Source organism: Ambystoma mexicanum, chromosome 2q (genome assembly GCF_040938575.1).
Source record: "Ambystoma mexicanum isolate Mex_15411 chromosome 2q, UKY_AmexF1_1, whole genome shotgun sequence".
Classification (NCBI taxonomy): Eukaryota; Metazoa; Chordata; class Amphibia; order Caudata; family Ambystomatidae; genus Ambystoma; species Ambystoma mexicanum.
In genome coordinates, this window is record NC_090924.1 from 88,808,341 (window position 1) to 88,826,360 (window position 18,020).

General features: G+C 47.4%; 1 protein-coding gene across 1 annotated transcript in view; it reads right to left on the reverse strand.

Moving 5' to 3' along the window:
• Nucleotides 1-18,020, reverse strand: part of CCNF (cyclin F) — a 212,920-nt gene that overhangs the window by 93,565 nt on the left and 101,335 nt on the right. The window contains exon 14 of the mRNA XM_069646925.1: nucleotides 1,017-1,116. Coding sequence (XP_069503026.1) covers nucleotides 1,017-1,116 — 100 coding nt within the window. The remainder of the gene's footprint in view (nucleotides 1-1,016; nucleotides 1,117-18,020) is intronic.

Genomic DNA, 18,020 nt, shown 5'->3' on the forward strand with positions numbered 1-18,020 from the left:
TGTATTTGTGGTTTGCTGTAATTTTGCCCCTTCTGAAGAAGGCTTACTCAAGATCCCTCTTCAGACGTATCAAATCCTTAGCCTTCACCATCAACCTACACCTTTCCTTTACACGCCACATGGCTGCCATCGCCAAAACATGCAATCTACAAACTGTACCTACTCCACTTCTGCATTGCAGTCCACGCACTGGTTCTATCCAAGCTGCACTACGGGAATGTTCCCCTCACCAGATTCACCAACAGCAACATTGCCCACTGCAAGCCATACAAAACATAGCAAGATGATCCACCCTCCACCTATCCAAACACTTGCATCACCCCATAACTTGCTCAGCAGTACTGGCTCACCACACCGAGAATTGAATTCAAAGGGCTCTGCGTTGAATTCAAAGTCATCTACCTCAAAAATGCATTTTACCTTAAATTCAAACCCACGCCCCACACAAAAACCAGACCAGCTAGCCAGCAACTTCTACACATTCCACACCGCAAACATGCAACCAAAAACACAAGCATTTACCCAGTGGACACCCAAATCATAGAACACCCTTCCACTTCACCCTCCATCACGACTTTCCAAAAAAGCCTCAAAAGTTTTTACACTTGAGCCAGCCCAGCCCTACCATCTCCAGTCTTATCTAAACATATCTAAAACATTTTGTAACTTCTGTTTCACCTCCCACTTGGACTTTTTAACCTTGTGAGGCACTCCAACACCCTCTGCGCAGGGGCAGCACTTCACAAAAATTCAAATAAAACTAGTATAACTTGGAGCCCAAAAACAACCTTCTGAGCAGAGTTAGGGAACCAGGTTCTACTGCTCAGTAGAGACCATGTATAGGATCTCCGAAATACAGAAGAGCTGCCGAACTGATCCAAAAACCAGTTACTACGCAAGTCAGTGAGGGACTGTTGTGAAGAGCTGTATGCTCTATGGCCCGCTATAGACAAGCCTCTAATCAACAGCGATTACCCGAGATGCCTGCATTTTGAGGACAGTTGAATTTTGGGTACCTTTTCTTTGCTGATTTCATCATAGCAATCATCTTCAAATCGCTGTTTCACAGCTGTAAGGGACACCTGCCGATAATCCTTTGGGGCATCGTCATGGAAACTGGAAGGTATAAAGACAAACAAAGTCAGGGAGTGTAGACCTAGCAATGACAAATTTAATAACAGCAACACATTAGGAATTTATGTAATTCACAGCGATCTATTTATTTATATCAACGCCGTTCCTCGAATTTGCTCAGCTGCCAATCCTACATCATGATCACTCCAGATTTGCACTGGAGTTCACCAGCCACCATTGCAAGCCACAAGGCTTACCGCCCTCTAAGATGGCCGCCTCCCATCCGGCCCCTCAGCACTGCGCGCGCTGCGATTGGCTCCTTACCACCATTTACACCCAATCACAAGCCGGAAGCTGGCCCACGCTCGAAGGCAGAGTGCCTTTCTCCCGTCTACATCGGCAAGCCCAGGGCTGCGACCCCTAGCCCCCCGGTCCGGCCCTCATTCCACAGGGTAAGCACATTGCTCTTCCTCCACAACCCTCTCCAAGAAAGTACTTTCAATGGACTGGCATGCGCCCCTACTACCACAGACCTATTTTCAAGTAGCAACTAACTTCATCACCCTTGAGGTCCCCGCTGTACCGCTGTTTAGTATCTAGCATGAATATATGCCGCCTCAACTTGCACACGTAACCTTGCACTACCCAGACCCACCACCGTTATTGCCCACCGAGCTAGAATCCCGCTTTGCATTAGTAGAAGCATTCAGATCTCCCTCATCCCATTTCAGCAACCTCGAACTCTGCATAAATGCAACTGCCTCACTGCAGATCAAATGAAACGGTTGTTGCCCAACTAATCACCTGGTTCAGATGGTGCTCATCTGGTAGGGCTACCTTGCTGCTGTCTCATTAGCTATTCTCGATTTTTAGCCTATGCCTAGTTGTACCACTAGAACTGCCCTTTTTGCACTTTAGCAGTAAGTTTGAATTTAGCCTGTGCCTACCTGCTGCTGTATTATTGAAACTGCCCTTCTTGCACTATAACAGCAATTTCAATCTGTAACCACGGCTGTACTCTAATTGAAGTTGCCCTCCTCCGCACCACACTACCTAGCTCGAACCTAGTCCCTGCCCACCTTGCTGTGCTAACAACCAAATTGCCCACTCTCTGCTTAATTCCAACTATGTTCCTTTGGCTCATGCTCACCATGTTCCCTTTCTGCATCATAAACACTACATGTAGCAATAACAGCTACATACCATACAACAATGGTCTAGCTAAACTAGGCTGCCCTAGACACCACCCCATTCCCTGCTCCCATCCCCTTCACCTTTCACACGCACCACTCACCAACAACTCACTGCTAAAAGTAAGGCCACACCAGCCAATATCCTACCTAACAGTACCAACTTAAAGTTGACCACATCGCCTCCAACCCTCACCTTCCCAATCCATTAGCTCACTGCCCCACAAACAACCCCACCCTCCAGGACCGCAATAACAGACTCGGCACTAGACTCCATACCACATCTAGTAAGTTGCCTACCACATGCTGGGACCAAGACCACAACCACTAAGGACAGTGCTAAGGCCACCAACGCGACTTCTCTGAAAGGTGCACTACTCAATGTTAGATCTCTAGTAGCCGACCTCGACTTCCTTGCTACTACAGAAACTTGGTTACATGAAGCAGCAGGACCCTACCTCACTCTTGCTATCCCCGACACCTACTCTATCCTCAGAGCAGATAGCTACACCTCCTCCGCGAGCATTAGGTTTATCATTTTCAAATCCTCACTTGACCTCAGACTAATCCACCCCCCCCCCCCGCTAAAGTCCTGCGAGCACCTTACCATCAAAGTACAAACCACCCCTATGAGTACCATTACTTTGCAACTAATATATAGGTCCCCAGGCCCCACAGGCTCCTTCGAGGAAGACATTACCACTCTTATAGCAGAGAAATCCAAGCCCCACTCCCAAAATATTATTCTAGGAGACTTTAATCTAGGATTTAATGACCCTAACGACTCTCCAGCTGCCTCCTTGGCTAACGCCTTATCCGAGCACGACTTCACTCAAGTCGTTACACTACCTACCCACCAGAAAGGTAGAACCATTGACTGGGTCGCAGCCCACAACTGCAATATCACCTGCAAAGCCCCACAACCTCTTGTATAGACTGACCACTCCCTCATATTATTCGACATCAACCAAAATAATCCTAACCCCAAGCAGCGCCCCTATGCACCAGCCTGCCTGACTAGAAACAAACTCAACACCACTGCGGAGACCCTCACACTTCTGATCTCCCCCCCCCTCTAAACACACTCCCAGCCACCGCCGACCTTAACCTTCTAGTCAACACCTACAATGATGCCCTAACCAGCGCCATTGATGCCGTTGCACCCCTAAAGGGACGCAAACGCAAGCCCATAGCTCACTTGAACCCTTGGTACACACCGGAACTCAAAATTCTAAGAAAAAAGAAAGCCAAGATGGAAACCCTATGGAAAAACAACCCATCTGCAGAAAATAAATCCAAATTCAAAACCATTTCCTCCTTTTATAAGAAAGGCAATCCACACTAAAAAAGAAGCCTACAATACTAGAATAAATAACGCCCAATCCACTGCTAAAGAACTCTTCACCATCCTGAAGGAATTAGAAAATCCGAACCCTCCAACCGATACCTGTGTAAAGGACAAGCCATGGTGCACCAGCATCCAAAATGCCCTGGCCAACAAAATTACCGGTATCCAAAACAGAATTGACACCAAAAGATTACAACTCTCAAATAGCAACGCCTTCATACCTAGCACACCCACCCCAACCAGCAACACCACCGGCTTCACATTCAAACCAGTCACTATACCCAAAATCCAAAAAACCATAGCATCCCTTAAACCTTCTAATTGTAAAGGGGACAGCTGCCCAGCCCAGATCATCAAAGATGCTGCACGAGACCTAGCCCCCCCCCCTTCATCTTCAAATTAGTAAACCTATCCCTCGACCAATTCTGTACCCAACAACCTGAAACAGTCCTGGGTTCTACCCCTCCGGCCATTCCCACCAACTAGAGGCCTATCACCACGGTCCCCTTCCTGCTAAAAATCCTCGACAGAGTTGCCTATCTGCAAATCCAAGATTACTTGGAGACCAATCATCTGTTAGGCCTGCGTCAATCTGGCTTTCGTCCTCAACACAGAACAGAAACTGCCCCTGAGGACCACAAAAGTCAGATTGATGACATGAAGGACAAAAAAAGCAGCTATCCTACTCCTCATAGACCGCTCAGCAGCCTTTGACCTGGTTGACCACAATACTCTGCAACCACCTCTCTTCTGCTGCCCACTTCTCACCTTCTGCTGTCACTTGGATACAATCCTTCCTAGCCAACAGAACCATGAGTTCACATTTGTGGCTGCAGCAGACCCCATCCCATGCGGTGTCCCACAAGGGTCCTGCATCTCCCCTACCCTCTCTAACATCTTTACAAAGCCTCTCTTTGACAAACTGGACCATCTGGGTGTCACCTATACCAACTACTCAGATGAAATCCAGATACTCCTCACCATCACTGGCAACTACAACACTGACGCCACCAGGATTAACTAAATCTTCGCCATCATTCAGGCATGGATGGCCCCACACTGCCTCTGCCTGAATGATGAGAAGACCGAGCTCCTCCTGGTCGGGTCCCCCAATAACCTACAGAAACTCAGCCCCGATTATTCCAACTTCATCATAGATGGCAACATCATTCCAGTTGTGAATAATGTGAAATCCCTAGGCTTCTACCTTGACGCCAATACCAACCTTTCCAAACAAGTTAATATGACCGCCTCAGCTACCGCCTACACAGGAAAATCAATCAGGGCTTGTAGACCTTTTCTATCTACAAACAGCTGCCTAATTCTGGCGAGGGCCCTCATACAATCGAAGCTTGACTATTGCAACAGCCTCTACCTTAGTGCCAACCAAGCTATAATCAAGAAATTTCAGATCCTCCAGAATAATGCGCTGAGAGCAACATTAAACATTCCCAGGAGAGAGCACATCTCCCACATAAGAATATCTTGCAAATGGTTATCTATTCAACCAAAAAAAAAAAAAAAAAAAAAAAAAACACTGGAAAACCCTCTGCCTCACCTATAAAGCCTTAAACCACCTAACCCCCCCCCAGTACCTCACCAACAAACTCTCCCTTAAGCCAAACACAAGAATCACCAGATCATCCACTACTCTCTGCCTCACGGTGCCTAGATTCTCCCCCAAAAGAGCGGGGGGCTCGAGCTTTACTCTCCTCGCCCCTCAACTCTGCAACACCCTGCCACTGAGTATTAAACTGCCCAAATCCTTCCCAATTGTTCAGAAGACTAGTCAGTTGGCTTCTGGAGAAGGCACTCCTCAGACGTACCAACTGTGTATATTGTACATACTCCGAAATGTTTCCTACTTCCTGCCTGTACATACTATATATGGCATATTAACGCCACAATTGTATAACTGCTGATATACTGTAATTATGTAACTTGTCCTTAAGCGCCGATTTACCCCTGGGTCTGGAGCGCTATACTAAATAAAACAATGTCCGTTAGGTGGTGACAATACAGCAGAGGGTTATTAAAAACTTTACCCATTGATATTGATATTTTATGTGTAATGCGCTCATCCACAAGTGTTTCAGAGTGCCACGAGGCAAGGGAGGGGAACACAGGAGAATAAAAACCACAATCTTACTAGGCCCAGTGACATTTGGGAGGGGCTAAGCATAATGGGGCGTTAGGGTAAATTCTCAGAGCTTTGCTAATACCCCCTCTACCTTAGAGACACCCAGCACTTTTGCTGGAGTCTAGGCCCTTTTAATTTTTAACCTGGAGAGTTAGAGCTTCCCCCCACCCCCCATTCTCATTTATTTTACTGTGATTTAAACTCTGTTTCTTTTGGTTATGGAGTCTGACAAACTTCATAGGCATCTTTTTACATTGTGACACTTCAGTGCAGTGACACAGGTAAGTCTCAGATTTCCCAAAGGTTTAAATACCTTCTCTTGGATAAAACTACTGTTTCCAAGAGCAGTAAAGTGAAAATGGACTTCACTTACTTTATAACTTACTAGACAGCACACACTATCTTACAATAGGGTGGTGGAGGGGTTACTTAGTATCCCCTTTGTCTAGTTTCTCATGTAACATTTTTATGTTACCCTTTCTGCAATTAGTGGATGGTGGCAGTAGTTGCCATTGGGAGTTTTTACCATGGGCTGCATTCGCAGCTACAGTAAAGCACCCATGAGTGCCCATTTTGTCAAAATTGCCCTGGTCATCTTTTTTCACCATTTCTTGTTGGAAAGGTCCTTCTTGAGATTTACTGCGGGCTCCTTTTGTTTGCCTGGTCTTTGGCGGGATTCACGAGTGAAGCCCGCCTCTGGCTCGAATATGTCTGGCAAGGGCAAGAAGTAAGGGAGGTGCCCGAAACTCCCTATGCTTAATCCCCTTGGTTACAGGAATGCACCCAAAAGGTGATTGGCTGGCTCGCTGCCCGGCAAGGACAGCCACCCTGCTGTGTGATTGACAGCTAGGCTGGAATGAATGGGTGAAACCTGCATAAAAGGCGAGGCTTTTTGGCTTGGAAGGCCGAGTCGACCACTGGACGAAGGAATCCGATCAAGAACTTGGAAAAGACGCCTGCTGCAACTCCTGGACCGTTGGTTTGCCCAGTGAAGCCCTGTTGCTGTGCTGAAGCTCTGAATTCGCCTTGACTAGAGAAGCCCTGCAAGGACGACTTCTCCCGAGTTGGTGGGACCAATCAACTCCAAAGTTAATTTGTTTGGACATCCTCTCGAATCTGGATGTACTTCCACTGCAAATGGAACCAAAGTGCCAGGGAGAGGAACACCAAATTGAGTGGATCACTTAAGTCAGACCAGAGCGCTAGGAAGATCCTCCGGATATCCCTGATGCAAGACTGACCAAGCCTGAGCCACTGCAACAGAGTGCTGGACCCCAGAAGCAAGGAAAGTCTGAAGTGGTATCCGAGAACCACAGTGTTGCCATTTTCTGTCAGACGCGAGGAGCTGAAATTTCGAAGTGCCACTGAATTAAAGTTTGCCCGTTGCGGACGCTGACCGTCCCGTGTTGTTGCAGGAGTCCTCTGAAGTCCTCCCCGTTGTCCCCACGACTGAGGCCCAGGAACAAAAGGATCTGCAGATCCACACAGAAACAGAAGCCATCTGGAACCATTTCTTCTAACCAAGGTACTGTACAGTCTAATAAGAGAACTAAACTCGTGTCTTGTAGTCTTACTTTTCAGTTGAGAACTGTCTTGGTTGCTCCTGTAGAGTTGCTTGCATCTTCTACTTCTCACAAGCCTCCCAGCATGTGGTCCTACATTGTTCTACAAAGACTTCTAAAACATTTTGCAAGACTTACTTACCTGCAAGAAGTGCTTCAGCTCACCTAGACTTATTCCCAATTTACATTGGCTGGCCTGGCTACCCGAATGACTCCTCTGAGTGTGTGTTTAGACCTTCCTCCCTTACCTGCTTAAGAATGATTGTGTGATCTCTTGTCTTCTTCTAAAACCTCCTTTACTTTTACACATCTCAGTATTGCTCTAAATGTACCAGTGATATATTAATGTCCAGTGTCCTAGCTATAGAATTTACCTGAGGGTGTAGGAAGTGTGTGCCATCCCAAATGGGTACTTCCTAAATTTGGAGAAACTAAATATTTTGGAGTGCATTTGTGTTTTACGATTATATTGCCCTTTCTGAAGAAGCCTTAGTCAAACTGACTGTTAAATAAATTAAACATTGTTTAATCAAGAAACCTTGTGTGTAAGAGTTTATTTGGATACTTATCACTGAATGTCTGTGTAACCACCCTACTGCTCACATTGACCCCTCTTGAGATAAGTTTGGCTGCTCAGCCACACTACCAACCTGTGTAGTACAGACTTATACCTAAGGTTGGGGTCCTACTGCCAGGAGGTCAAGGTGGTTGTTGTGCACCCAAAGGGTACTGCTCCAAATCTTGCCTAAGGTGGGGTAAGGGCAAGAGGGGAGGGGTAGGTGGAAAGTGCTGAGCAAAAATAAAGTAAATAAAACATCAATAAATAACAAAAAGCAACCAACAGTGGTACTGCAGCCAGCAAGTGGCAAGTGCTGGGAATAAGGTGTTTGGTTCCTAAAGACAGAGTGAGACCAGGTGCACGATGCAGAGACAGAACAGATCAACAGGAGGGAAGAAGGCAGAAGCAAAGAGGAAGGTCTTGAGGTGCTTCCAGAGGTGGTTCTCAAGTTTGAGTGGCAAGGAGGCTGTTCCAGAGGGAGGCCACAGCCGAAGACAGATCTACCCCAGCTTGTTTTAGAAAAACAAATGACCCTGAAGGAGTTAGAGGAGAGAAGGGCTCAGGAGGGAAGGTATTTACGGAGGGACAGCTGAAGGTATTTTGGACCCAGGCCCCAGAAAGCCTTGTGGACAATGCAAAGGGTCTTGAATTTAATCCTTGCAGCCACTGGGAGCCAGTGAAGAGATTTCTGGGCTGGAGATACGACCCCAGGGCTTGAGGCCAAGGACAAGTCTCCCCGTTCCAGACTAGAGGCAGGTCGATTTAGAAAGAGGCTGTTGCAATAGTCCAAAATTGAGAGAACCCGGGCCTGAGAGAGAGTGAGCTTCTGGGGGGGAAGGAGAGTAAAGGCAGAATACCTCAGATGAGGAGCAGTAGGAAGTTTGACTTTGAGATGGAGATGTTGGCAGAGAAGGAAAGAGTGGAGTAAAAGATTACTCTGAGATTCTTGGCCTTGCAGGAGGGAGTAGGAAGGTGGCCAAGGGAGACCGGCCAGCGAGTGACAGGAAAGGAGGGTGAAGGTGTGCCGATGAAGAGAATCTCAATCTTGCTAGCATTCAGGCAGAGATAGTTGGCGGCACACCAATCCTGAAGGGCAGATAGGCAGTCGGCGATGAGAGGTGGCCAATGGAAGCCTGAAAAGGAGTGGAGTGTCTTAGCACTGGAAATTTGAGCAGAAAATGGCAATGCGGTGGGCGGGAGTTGCCAGGTATTGGTTAAAGAGCCATGAACTTCCAACTGTAGCATACATTCCAAGTTAAGAATCTTCCCAAAAGTATGAAATCCATGGTGGGAATTACATATAACTACGGTTCTCCAGCATTGGTATCTTTCATAGATTCACATACTGTGATTATTTCCCATTGTCCGGCTGGGTAACGGCAGTTTAAACTTAAACCTAAAATGTCACTTTTGTGCTCCCATGAATGGCAGAAAGTCAAAAGATGAGCCATCCAGGGTAGGTGGGAGGGTCACACTTGAGTCTATGAAAGATACCATTGGTAACTTATTCCTTCTCCAGCATTGGATCTTTGATAGATTCACATGCTCTGAAAAGATTACAAAGCAAATGTACAACCATACATGTGGGCGAAGGCAAGCTCCAACCATAACTTACCACTGAAGAGTCACTAACCTCACGCAAAAAGGTTCAGCAGAACAAACAGGCCGACTCTAGACTTCTGCGGCATCTGTCAACACAGTAGATCTCCAGGTGGCTGCATGGCAGAGATCAGGCAGCAGGATTCCAGAGAAGAAAGCAGTAGTGGCAGCCACTGCTCTGGTGGAGTGAGCCTGGGGCCTGCCGGGAAGCGGCCTGCCAGTATGTTCATGGCAGAATGAAAGGCAGGCTGCAATCCATCTTCAAATTGAGGACTTGGAGAGAGCCTTCCCATGCCCAGAAGGTCCAAATCATACAGAATGACAGTCCCGCTACGTAGTACTTGAGGGCACGCACTGCATCCAGCGTACGCTCCGCTGGAGACAGTGTGCCAAACAATACGGGAAAAAGCACCTGCTGAGTGAGATGCAGAGGACGGCTGCTTGGCATGAAGATTGGGTCAGTTGATAGAGTAGCCTTGTCCCTGTGAAACGTCAAATAAGGCGCTTTGGAAGTAAATACCCAGATTGCGCTCACTTGCCTGGCTGACTTTATGGCCACAAAGAATGCAATTTTCTCATGGGCCTTGCGAAGAAAAACATTTATCTTCCATGCTGGCGGGGGACAGATGGAAAGACAGCAACAGCCCCAGCAAGAACGCCTTCACCATAGATGGCACCTTAATGGACGAATGGGACAGGCCAGACTGAGCCTGGGACAACAGATCTTCCGGCAAGAGGACAGGTCACAGCTGATGGTTCATGCACCCCACTTGAAAGTTTCCACTTGCTCCTCTAGCACTTCCAGGTGAACAAGCTCTTGCCCAGGCCAGGACCTGGCAGTCTTGCAGAATGGACAGAGCTCTGAACTTAACACAGGAGCCAGGCCATCAGATTTAGAGCGGCTGGGTCGTGGTGCAGCACTGCCCCCTGGTTCCTGGACAGGAGCGATTGGTGTGTGTGTGTGTGTGTGCACAGCTTCATCTGCGCCGCTGACGAGAGGGCAAGGAGGTCGGAGCACCAAAACGTTCTCAGCCACGCAGGGGCCACTATTATCAGTTTGCTCCGATAGTAGGAAGGTGTGTAGGCCTGAAACCACTAGAAAAGAGGGGGAGGGGAATGCATACAGAAACATCCCTCCCCACATGTAAACACAAAGGCGCCCCATAATCTCTCTGGATGGGGGTAAGCGGCTGTCAAAGGTCTTGTAGCGACTGTTGTCGTAGGTGGTAAAAGGCCATTCTCCTGAGTACCCCCATGTCTGGAACAGGTGAAGCTGGTCATTGTGTAGTTCCCACTAGTGACAAGAGCGGAACTCACTGCAGAGGGAGTCTGCCAGAATAATCCCCGGCAGATGCAGGGGAATGAGAAACATGTACTGTTCAACCCAATGCCTCAGGGCTTGGGCCTCCTTGGAAAGCTGTGGGGCCCATGTTCTTCCATGCAGACAAGTGTTGTTGGTGTAAATTAGTACCACCTCCCCCACCCCCCTCAGGATGGGGAGGAAATGAAAGCTTAAGCCTAAAAGGGCACAGAAAATAAGCTCCAGTAGGATGATGTGCTGGCACTTTTCCTCCTCCAACCAAGGCCTCTGATGTGTAGGTCCCAACAGTGAGTGCCATAGCCCTCCAGTGAAGCATTGGTCGGGACAGTGGCTTGATGGTCCAACAACCTGAAGGGGCGCCTTGCAACAGATGTTCCCTCACCGACCACCAGTTAAGTATCCGCCTTAAAACTTGTCGGAACAATGCGGTCACCCCAGGACCATAAGGCTTGGATCCAGCGTGCATTCAGGAATTCCAAACAGGCCTCATGCGTAACCGGCAGTTGGTGATCAACAGGCTCCATGATAACATTGTGAACATAGACTTTTTTGCGGACTGGCATCACCTGGGTGCCGTCGACAGTGCACCTTTTCCTGAAGAACTGCCACCCTTTTGTTTGAGGGCCTGGCAGTGCAGGTTTGGGTATCTAGTCTTGCTCAGATAAAGTGCCTGTTGCGATGGCAACAGGCACGACTTTGGGAAGTTGGAGAAAAAGAGTTGCTGTAGCCACCGATTGTGGTAGTGTTGGCCTCTGCCAGCAGATAGGAGGGGGTGCTCTCACTAGTCCAGATACAGGTAGATGTGAACGCCCCTCCACCGCAGATGTGCAATCACTGGCGCAAAGCATTTGGTAAACATCTGCGGACCAGACCGCAGGCCGAATGGGAGGGCCTTGAACTGAAAATGTATTCCTGCCACCACGAAGCGTAGGTAGCACTGGTGTGAGCGGCAAATAGGAATGTGAAAATGGGCATCCTCTAGGGACGCCAAGAAATCTTGTTGTAGCTGGGACAACACCTGCTGGAATAGGAGCATGCAGAATATTTGTGAATAGAAACATGTTGAACACCCTCAGATCTAATATGGGCCTCCAACCATCTGACTTGTTGTGCAGCAACTTTTTCCTTACCAGGAAGTAGAGTAGATTTCTTTGTCCAGTTAGTCCTTCGGAACCTTCTCCACTGCCCACTTTAGCTGCAGAGCACGCACCTCCGGAAGCAGGTGGCGTCACAACTTGTGTGCAGGAGGAATGCCCAGTAGATAGTCCACGACTGCAAGCGAGTAGCCCTGCTGGAGGAGGGATCGCTAGCACCCATTTGTTGTTTGTGATGTTTGCCCATTTTTCTACAAACCTTGACAATTGTCCTCCCACCGGGGTGCTGAAGTGGGAGGAGCTGGCCCCGGGCTGTTATGTCTGTTTTCCAGCCAGGCCCCTAGACTGAGAGGAGCCACGCTGCCGTTGAGAACCCCCAGTAGGACTGGGACTTCTTTCTGTACTGGTCCCCCGATGAGTACTGGGTTTTATGAGAGGAAGACTAATCCCTGGAGCAGTTATCAAGTGAAGATCAGCCATAACACCATTTTCCCTTTGTCGGTGCGCTCGTTGTAGGGCCCGCTTCCTACATTTTCCTCCTCCTGGATGGCTTGCAGACCAGTGAGCTCCTCCTCAGAGATATAGGTACCCTGGAGGGCCACTGCACCACCCGCCCCCCTCATCCCTTCTTTGTGTCCAGAGGGGAAGGTCTTGGGGAGATGACAGGCATCTTCTCTGGGGTTTTTTCTATGGGCCGGAGCGCAGCCTCCCTCATGCGAGGAAGGGACACCATCGTTTGCAGGGTTGCACCCTGCGAAGCAAAGTCCAGCAGCCTTCGCAAGCGATGCTATGCTGGGCCTTTGCCAGGTATACCTGGGCCTTCAGAGTCAGGCCGTAGCCTTGTCCTGCTTGGCCTTCTCCTTAGGGCGGAGGGTCTGTGCCCCGATCCCCCTTGGCCTTCTCCGGCCGGACAGACTTGGGCGGCTTCTTCAGTTTGCCGAAATGATCAGACTTCCCCATGGCTGATGATCAGGAGCGTTGACTGGTGACAAAGGCTGGAGACTGTTGGGGAAAATTTTCAAATATGTGCCAATTCCCTTCACCTTCGAGACCCCCAGCAACTTTGCTGGATTTTGAGGTCTTGTTTTTTTTTACCTGGAGAGAGTCTAACCCCCCCCCCCCCCCCCCCCCAACTCATGTATTTTGATGCGTTTTACTTGTGTGTTTTCTTTGGTTATGGAGTATAACCAACTCCATAGGCATCTTTTCATTTGTGTCACACAGCACCCTCAGTGCAGTGGCAAAGGGAAGCCTTTTAGGCTCTCCCAAGGTTTAAATTCCTTCTCTGGGATAAACTACTCTTTCCAGAGTAAGTAGAGTGAAATTGACTTTACTAGTCTTAAATTCCTAGACCCAGCAAACCCCATCTTACAATAGAGTGCTGGAGGGGTTACTTACTATCCCCTATGTCTAGATACTCATGTAGCAGTCAAATGCTACCCTTTCCTCTTAGAATGGCTGGTGGCAGTGGTTTCACAATTAACTACCATGATTTTTCCCGACCACAAACTATTTGTACCTCCGGTAGAGTTAAATCACGGGAGCCATGTTTTTCAAGATGGCATCTGAGCCCCCTTTGTTTTAACAGGTCCCAGCCTTCTTTTTTCACCATTTCTTTATGGAAAGGCCCTTCTAGAGTTTGTCTCTGCGCACCAAACCAGGTTTGGTCTCTTTGTTCCTTTGCCGGGCTTTAGCAGTGAAGACCGCCTCTGGCGCCCGAGTGTCTAGGGGGCAGGAAGTGAGGGAGGTGCCCGAAATTCCCTTTGCCTAGTCTCCTAGGAGGCCCAAATGCACTCGTGTGATTGGCTGACTGTCCGGCAAGGACAGCCACCCTGCTGGGTGAGTGACAGCTAGGCTGGAATGAAAGAACTGGATAAAAGGCGACTCTTGGCTTGGAAGGCGACCACTAAAAAGAACCTAAGACGAGCTTGAAGAGGACAGCTGCTGCAACTCCTGGGCCGTTTGTTTGCCCGGTGAAGCCCTGCTGCACAGCCAGATCGCCAAGTTCATCTCGACAGAGAAGCCCCCACAAGGACAACTTCTCCCTCTGAGTTGGTGGGACCAATCAACTAGACCATAAGCCACCTGAATGCCAATCTCAGAGCTGGTAGTATTTTCCTCAGAGTGCTGCAGGAAACCGAAGAACCAGGGAGAGGGACACCAGTTTGTGTGCTTTACTTACAGCTACCGGAATAGAAGTTTTGCCAAGCTTGTTGACTGTTCAAGTGCGGGAGTCGCCAGACGTCTCCCTCTTGTCCCCACGACGGAAGCTCAGGAACAGCGAGATCTGCCAGGAACCAACATCTTCAGCTGCACCTTTTTCTTCATTTGCAAGGTACTGTGAAACGAGACAGAACTTGCCTCTCGCAGTGAAAGTGCTTGAAACTTTTCCTCCCAACTTGCAGGTCTAGTCAGCTTGTGACCCAACAATTTTACAAACTACTTCTGAGAACTTTGGCAAAGACTTTTCCGTTTAACTACCCGAGCTGCATTATCCTTTACAAGACTTTAGCCCATTGACTTTGGCCTAATCTAATGCATTGAATCTACTCCTCTGGTGAACTCAAAATATTTGCACTGTCTAAAGAGTAACTAATCTTTATTAACCTATTCCTTTTTGCTCCTACTTCAAAGTTGTTTAAATGCCTCTGAATCTCGAGCGTAAAGTACTGAAGTAGATTAGTGTGCGATCTATATTGCCTCCTTCTATTGAATGATTTATAACTGACTAAAATAAATGAATACTTGTTTTTACCAAGAAACCTTGAGTGTATTTGAATACCGGTGATTGTAGACCTCTGTGTAACACCCTTACAGCTCACATTCCCTCTTGAGATAAGCCTGGCTGCTCAGCTCCGCTACCAAAAACTGTTGGTTTTGCTAACACCTGTAGTCATAGTTGTGTGTAGTGGTCCCAAAGGGTACTGCATACAAACTCTGCCTAACGCCCTGCCTTGGGGGTCTTCAGAATAAAGGCAGAGTGTTAGGACAGTTTCTGAAGTCCAACTAAGGGCTTAGTAGAACCATTCTACAGAGGCAGTACAAGACTCCACTCTTAGTATTAGGCTGTACCATTCCAGTTCATGGTAGCGTAGACAGAGCAGCCAGGCTCATCTTAGGAGGGAGAGGGGGAAAGATTTAAATACAGGAAGGCCCAGATAAATCTAGTGGTAAGTACTAACTGATATGACATCACAATATAAAACACTATACTTGAAAGTACACAGACCCAAGTATATACCTTATTTGAAGTACCTAACAGTAGTTCTAGGGAAGTCAAAACCTTTTCATACAAATTCAGTCTAGGTCAAGTCTATTCTTGGGAAGTACTTTTTACAATTACATACAATAATGCAAGGGCAGTAGACCCTTCCAGTGGTTTGATTCTTCATAGTACAAATCACTTCAGTCAACTGAACAATATACTTTTGGTGAATAGTAAAACACTTATTTTAGGTGCAGTAAAAACCTATAACTACTTTTGTCATAACAGTTATACTAGGTGAGTGAAACCTAAGGACGTAATATACAATTACAGGTGCTTTTGAAATCAGTGAACCCCAGTTTGAGGTAAGCAGTAACTCTTGTAACTTATTTTGGATTGCACACATCCAACAAGGCAAGTAAAACCCACATACTTTGTTTAACCTCACAATGAAGGGGAACGTAAAACCCAATGTTACACTTTACTGAATAGTTATTCTAGGTAGGCAACAACCTAATGCAGACTTAAGGACAGGCTAGCAGCAAGTTAGGGGAAGCAAGACCCAGTTGGGGAACACTCATGCAATTATCCTCAAAGGAATAATCTGGTGATACGAACACTTTACTTTTGGGAAGAGGCACAACCTAAATCACAGGAGAGTAAAATACCTTCACATCTACTTTCTAGTAGACTGGCAAAACAGTTGCTAAGAAAAAGGTGTTCACCATACTTTTAAGAATAGTGCATCACACATTCAAGATCAGTAAGAACTTGTAACTGTTCCCTCTTTACAAGCAAGTAACTTTTAAACACTTATTTTCTTTTCTAGGCAGAAGCCCCAATCCCTTGACAGGCTTTCCCTTATTCTTGGAGCTAAAGTGTTTTCGGTGGCAGAAGTGGGGGGGGGGGGCTGAATTCACTAGGACTAGTGACCAATAGGCAGTGTCAGGATAGGTTCTTTAGTAGCAAAACTGGGCACACAGGCAAGTACTTCACTTTAGAGTTAGAAGAGGGTCCAGGGGCTTTGCAGAAGACACCCTAGCAGGATTCTAGCAGCGAGACTGGGTGCACTGGACGAGGGACCTCCCCCACCACTCACAGAAAACACCACATAGCTACACAGAAATCCTAACAGACAAGTACATACCAAAGCCAACACAGTACCTCAGCATTGAAGAAGATTTAGCAGCAGGAGAACTTCAGGGTCTGCAGCCAAATACCTGGTCAATGGATTCCTTGTCATGGAGACTGAAAAAAATACCTCAGAAGGGACTTTGCAGCAGGGGTCGAAGAAGGCTCTAGGCAAGGTTTCCTTCACGTCTGAATGCAGTTCTGTGGATTTGGCACCTTTTCAAGGAGCACAGAAGACAGAAAATCGCGGTTGAATTCTTGCCGTTACAAAGGTCCAGCACTCTGGTGAGGGGACTTTTCGGACTCGATTCATGTCTCTGGAGACACCAGGATGCCCATGAAGTTTCAGCGAGATTTGTAAGACCGTGCACCGCACGATGGCTCAAGGTCCCAGGGTATTGCAACAACGCAAGGTCGCAGCAACGCGTAGGATGGTTCAAAATGTAGGTCTCCTTGAGTCTAGCGAGTCTCACCAGGCTCTGGGTTGGGGTCGTCGTTTTTCAGAGATCCCAGGTCGATTGGAAGGAAGGGCTTCAGCAAGCTCTCCGGTTGCCAGATATAGTCTCAGCCGCTTTCCCTTCCTCTTCGGTTTAAGTTCCAGTGGTTGACACGTCTTCAGCTTCCAGGTTCGCAGTATTTATCAGCAATTATAGCACAACCTCTGCATTCTCTCCCCGCATTTTACAAGGGGCGGTCTGGTTGTCCAATCAGGACAGCCAGCCCCCCTACTAAGATTTGTCCCCATTCAAGCAAGACTGGGGAGTTGGACTCCTTCCTCACTTCCTACTCACAGACTGGAGCCTGGGTGTGGAGTCCAGGAGACTCCCGCCGCAGATACAAATCATACAAAGGAATTTCCCGCCCTGGATGTTATGGGAAGGAAGAAACTACATCGCCAACAAAGAAGTCCGGAGACCATTTTAGCAAAGATGGCTCGACGCCATTGTGAAAAAAGATGGCTCCCGCGGTTAGCGTTACTGGAGCTGCGAACAGCTGCGGTAAATGCAAACCATGGTTCAAAAAGAAACCACTGCCACCAGCCATTGAAGGCAAGCTTGTCACTAACAGAATTCTTACAGTTTTAATGTGAAAGGGGACTCCCCGCACTCCACATAAGGTGGGTTGTGCTGGTTGCACAGAATAAAATGCAAAAAGGATTCCAAAGATCCTTTCTACCCATGGGAAATGTATTTCACTCAAGGCTAGCACAATAAAGTTAAAAGGGGAGCCTCTACGGTAACCTAGGAACAACAGGCTCTTATTGCCAGTACGTCTTTAAAGATGATCACTTTAAAGACACTATGGAGAGTCTTAAAAATTACACCCATAAAAAGAGTTAAAGACTAATGTGTGGAAAAAAGGATCCCACTCACTGAGGTATTAATTAAAAATATCCCCACTAATACAGCAAAAAGTTCTGGGGTTGAACCAGGAAAGGATGATTTACCATTTCTGTACAAATCTTACCTAACAAGGCATATAAACTGAGCTACTCCTCAGGCTTGGATTAAGCCTGGTTGAGAGGAAAATAAATTCAACCCAAAAGCGAGCACAGCACCCCCACCCTCCACCCCAAAAAATAACAGCTGCCAAGACATGTAAAGGTGTCTTTTTCACTTAAAACCTGGTCAACATCATACACTATCCGACTTGCTGGCTACAAAGTTTCAGCATCTGACAGAATAGAATAAACATGACCATAGAACATTCTGAAATAGAAAGGTTATGATTAAGCATGGCAGGAAAAATGTGTAGCTCAATTTGAAGCAGAGCCTTACTACAGTGCTGAGCAACCAC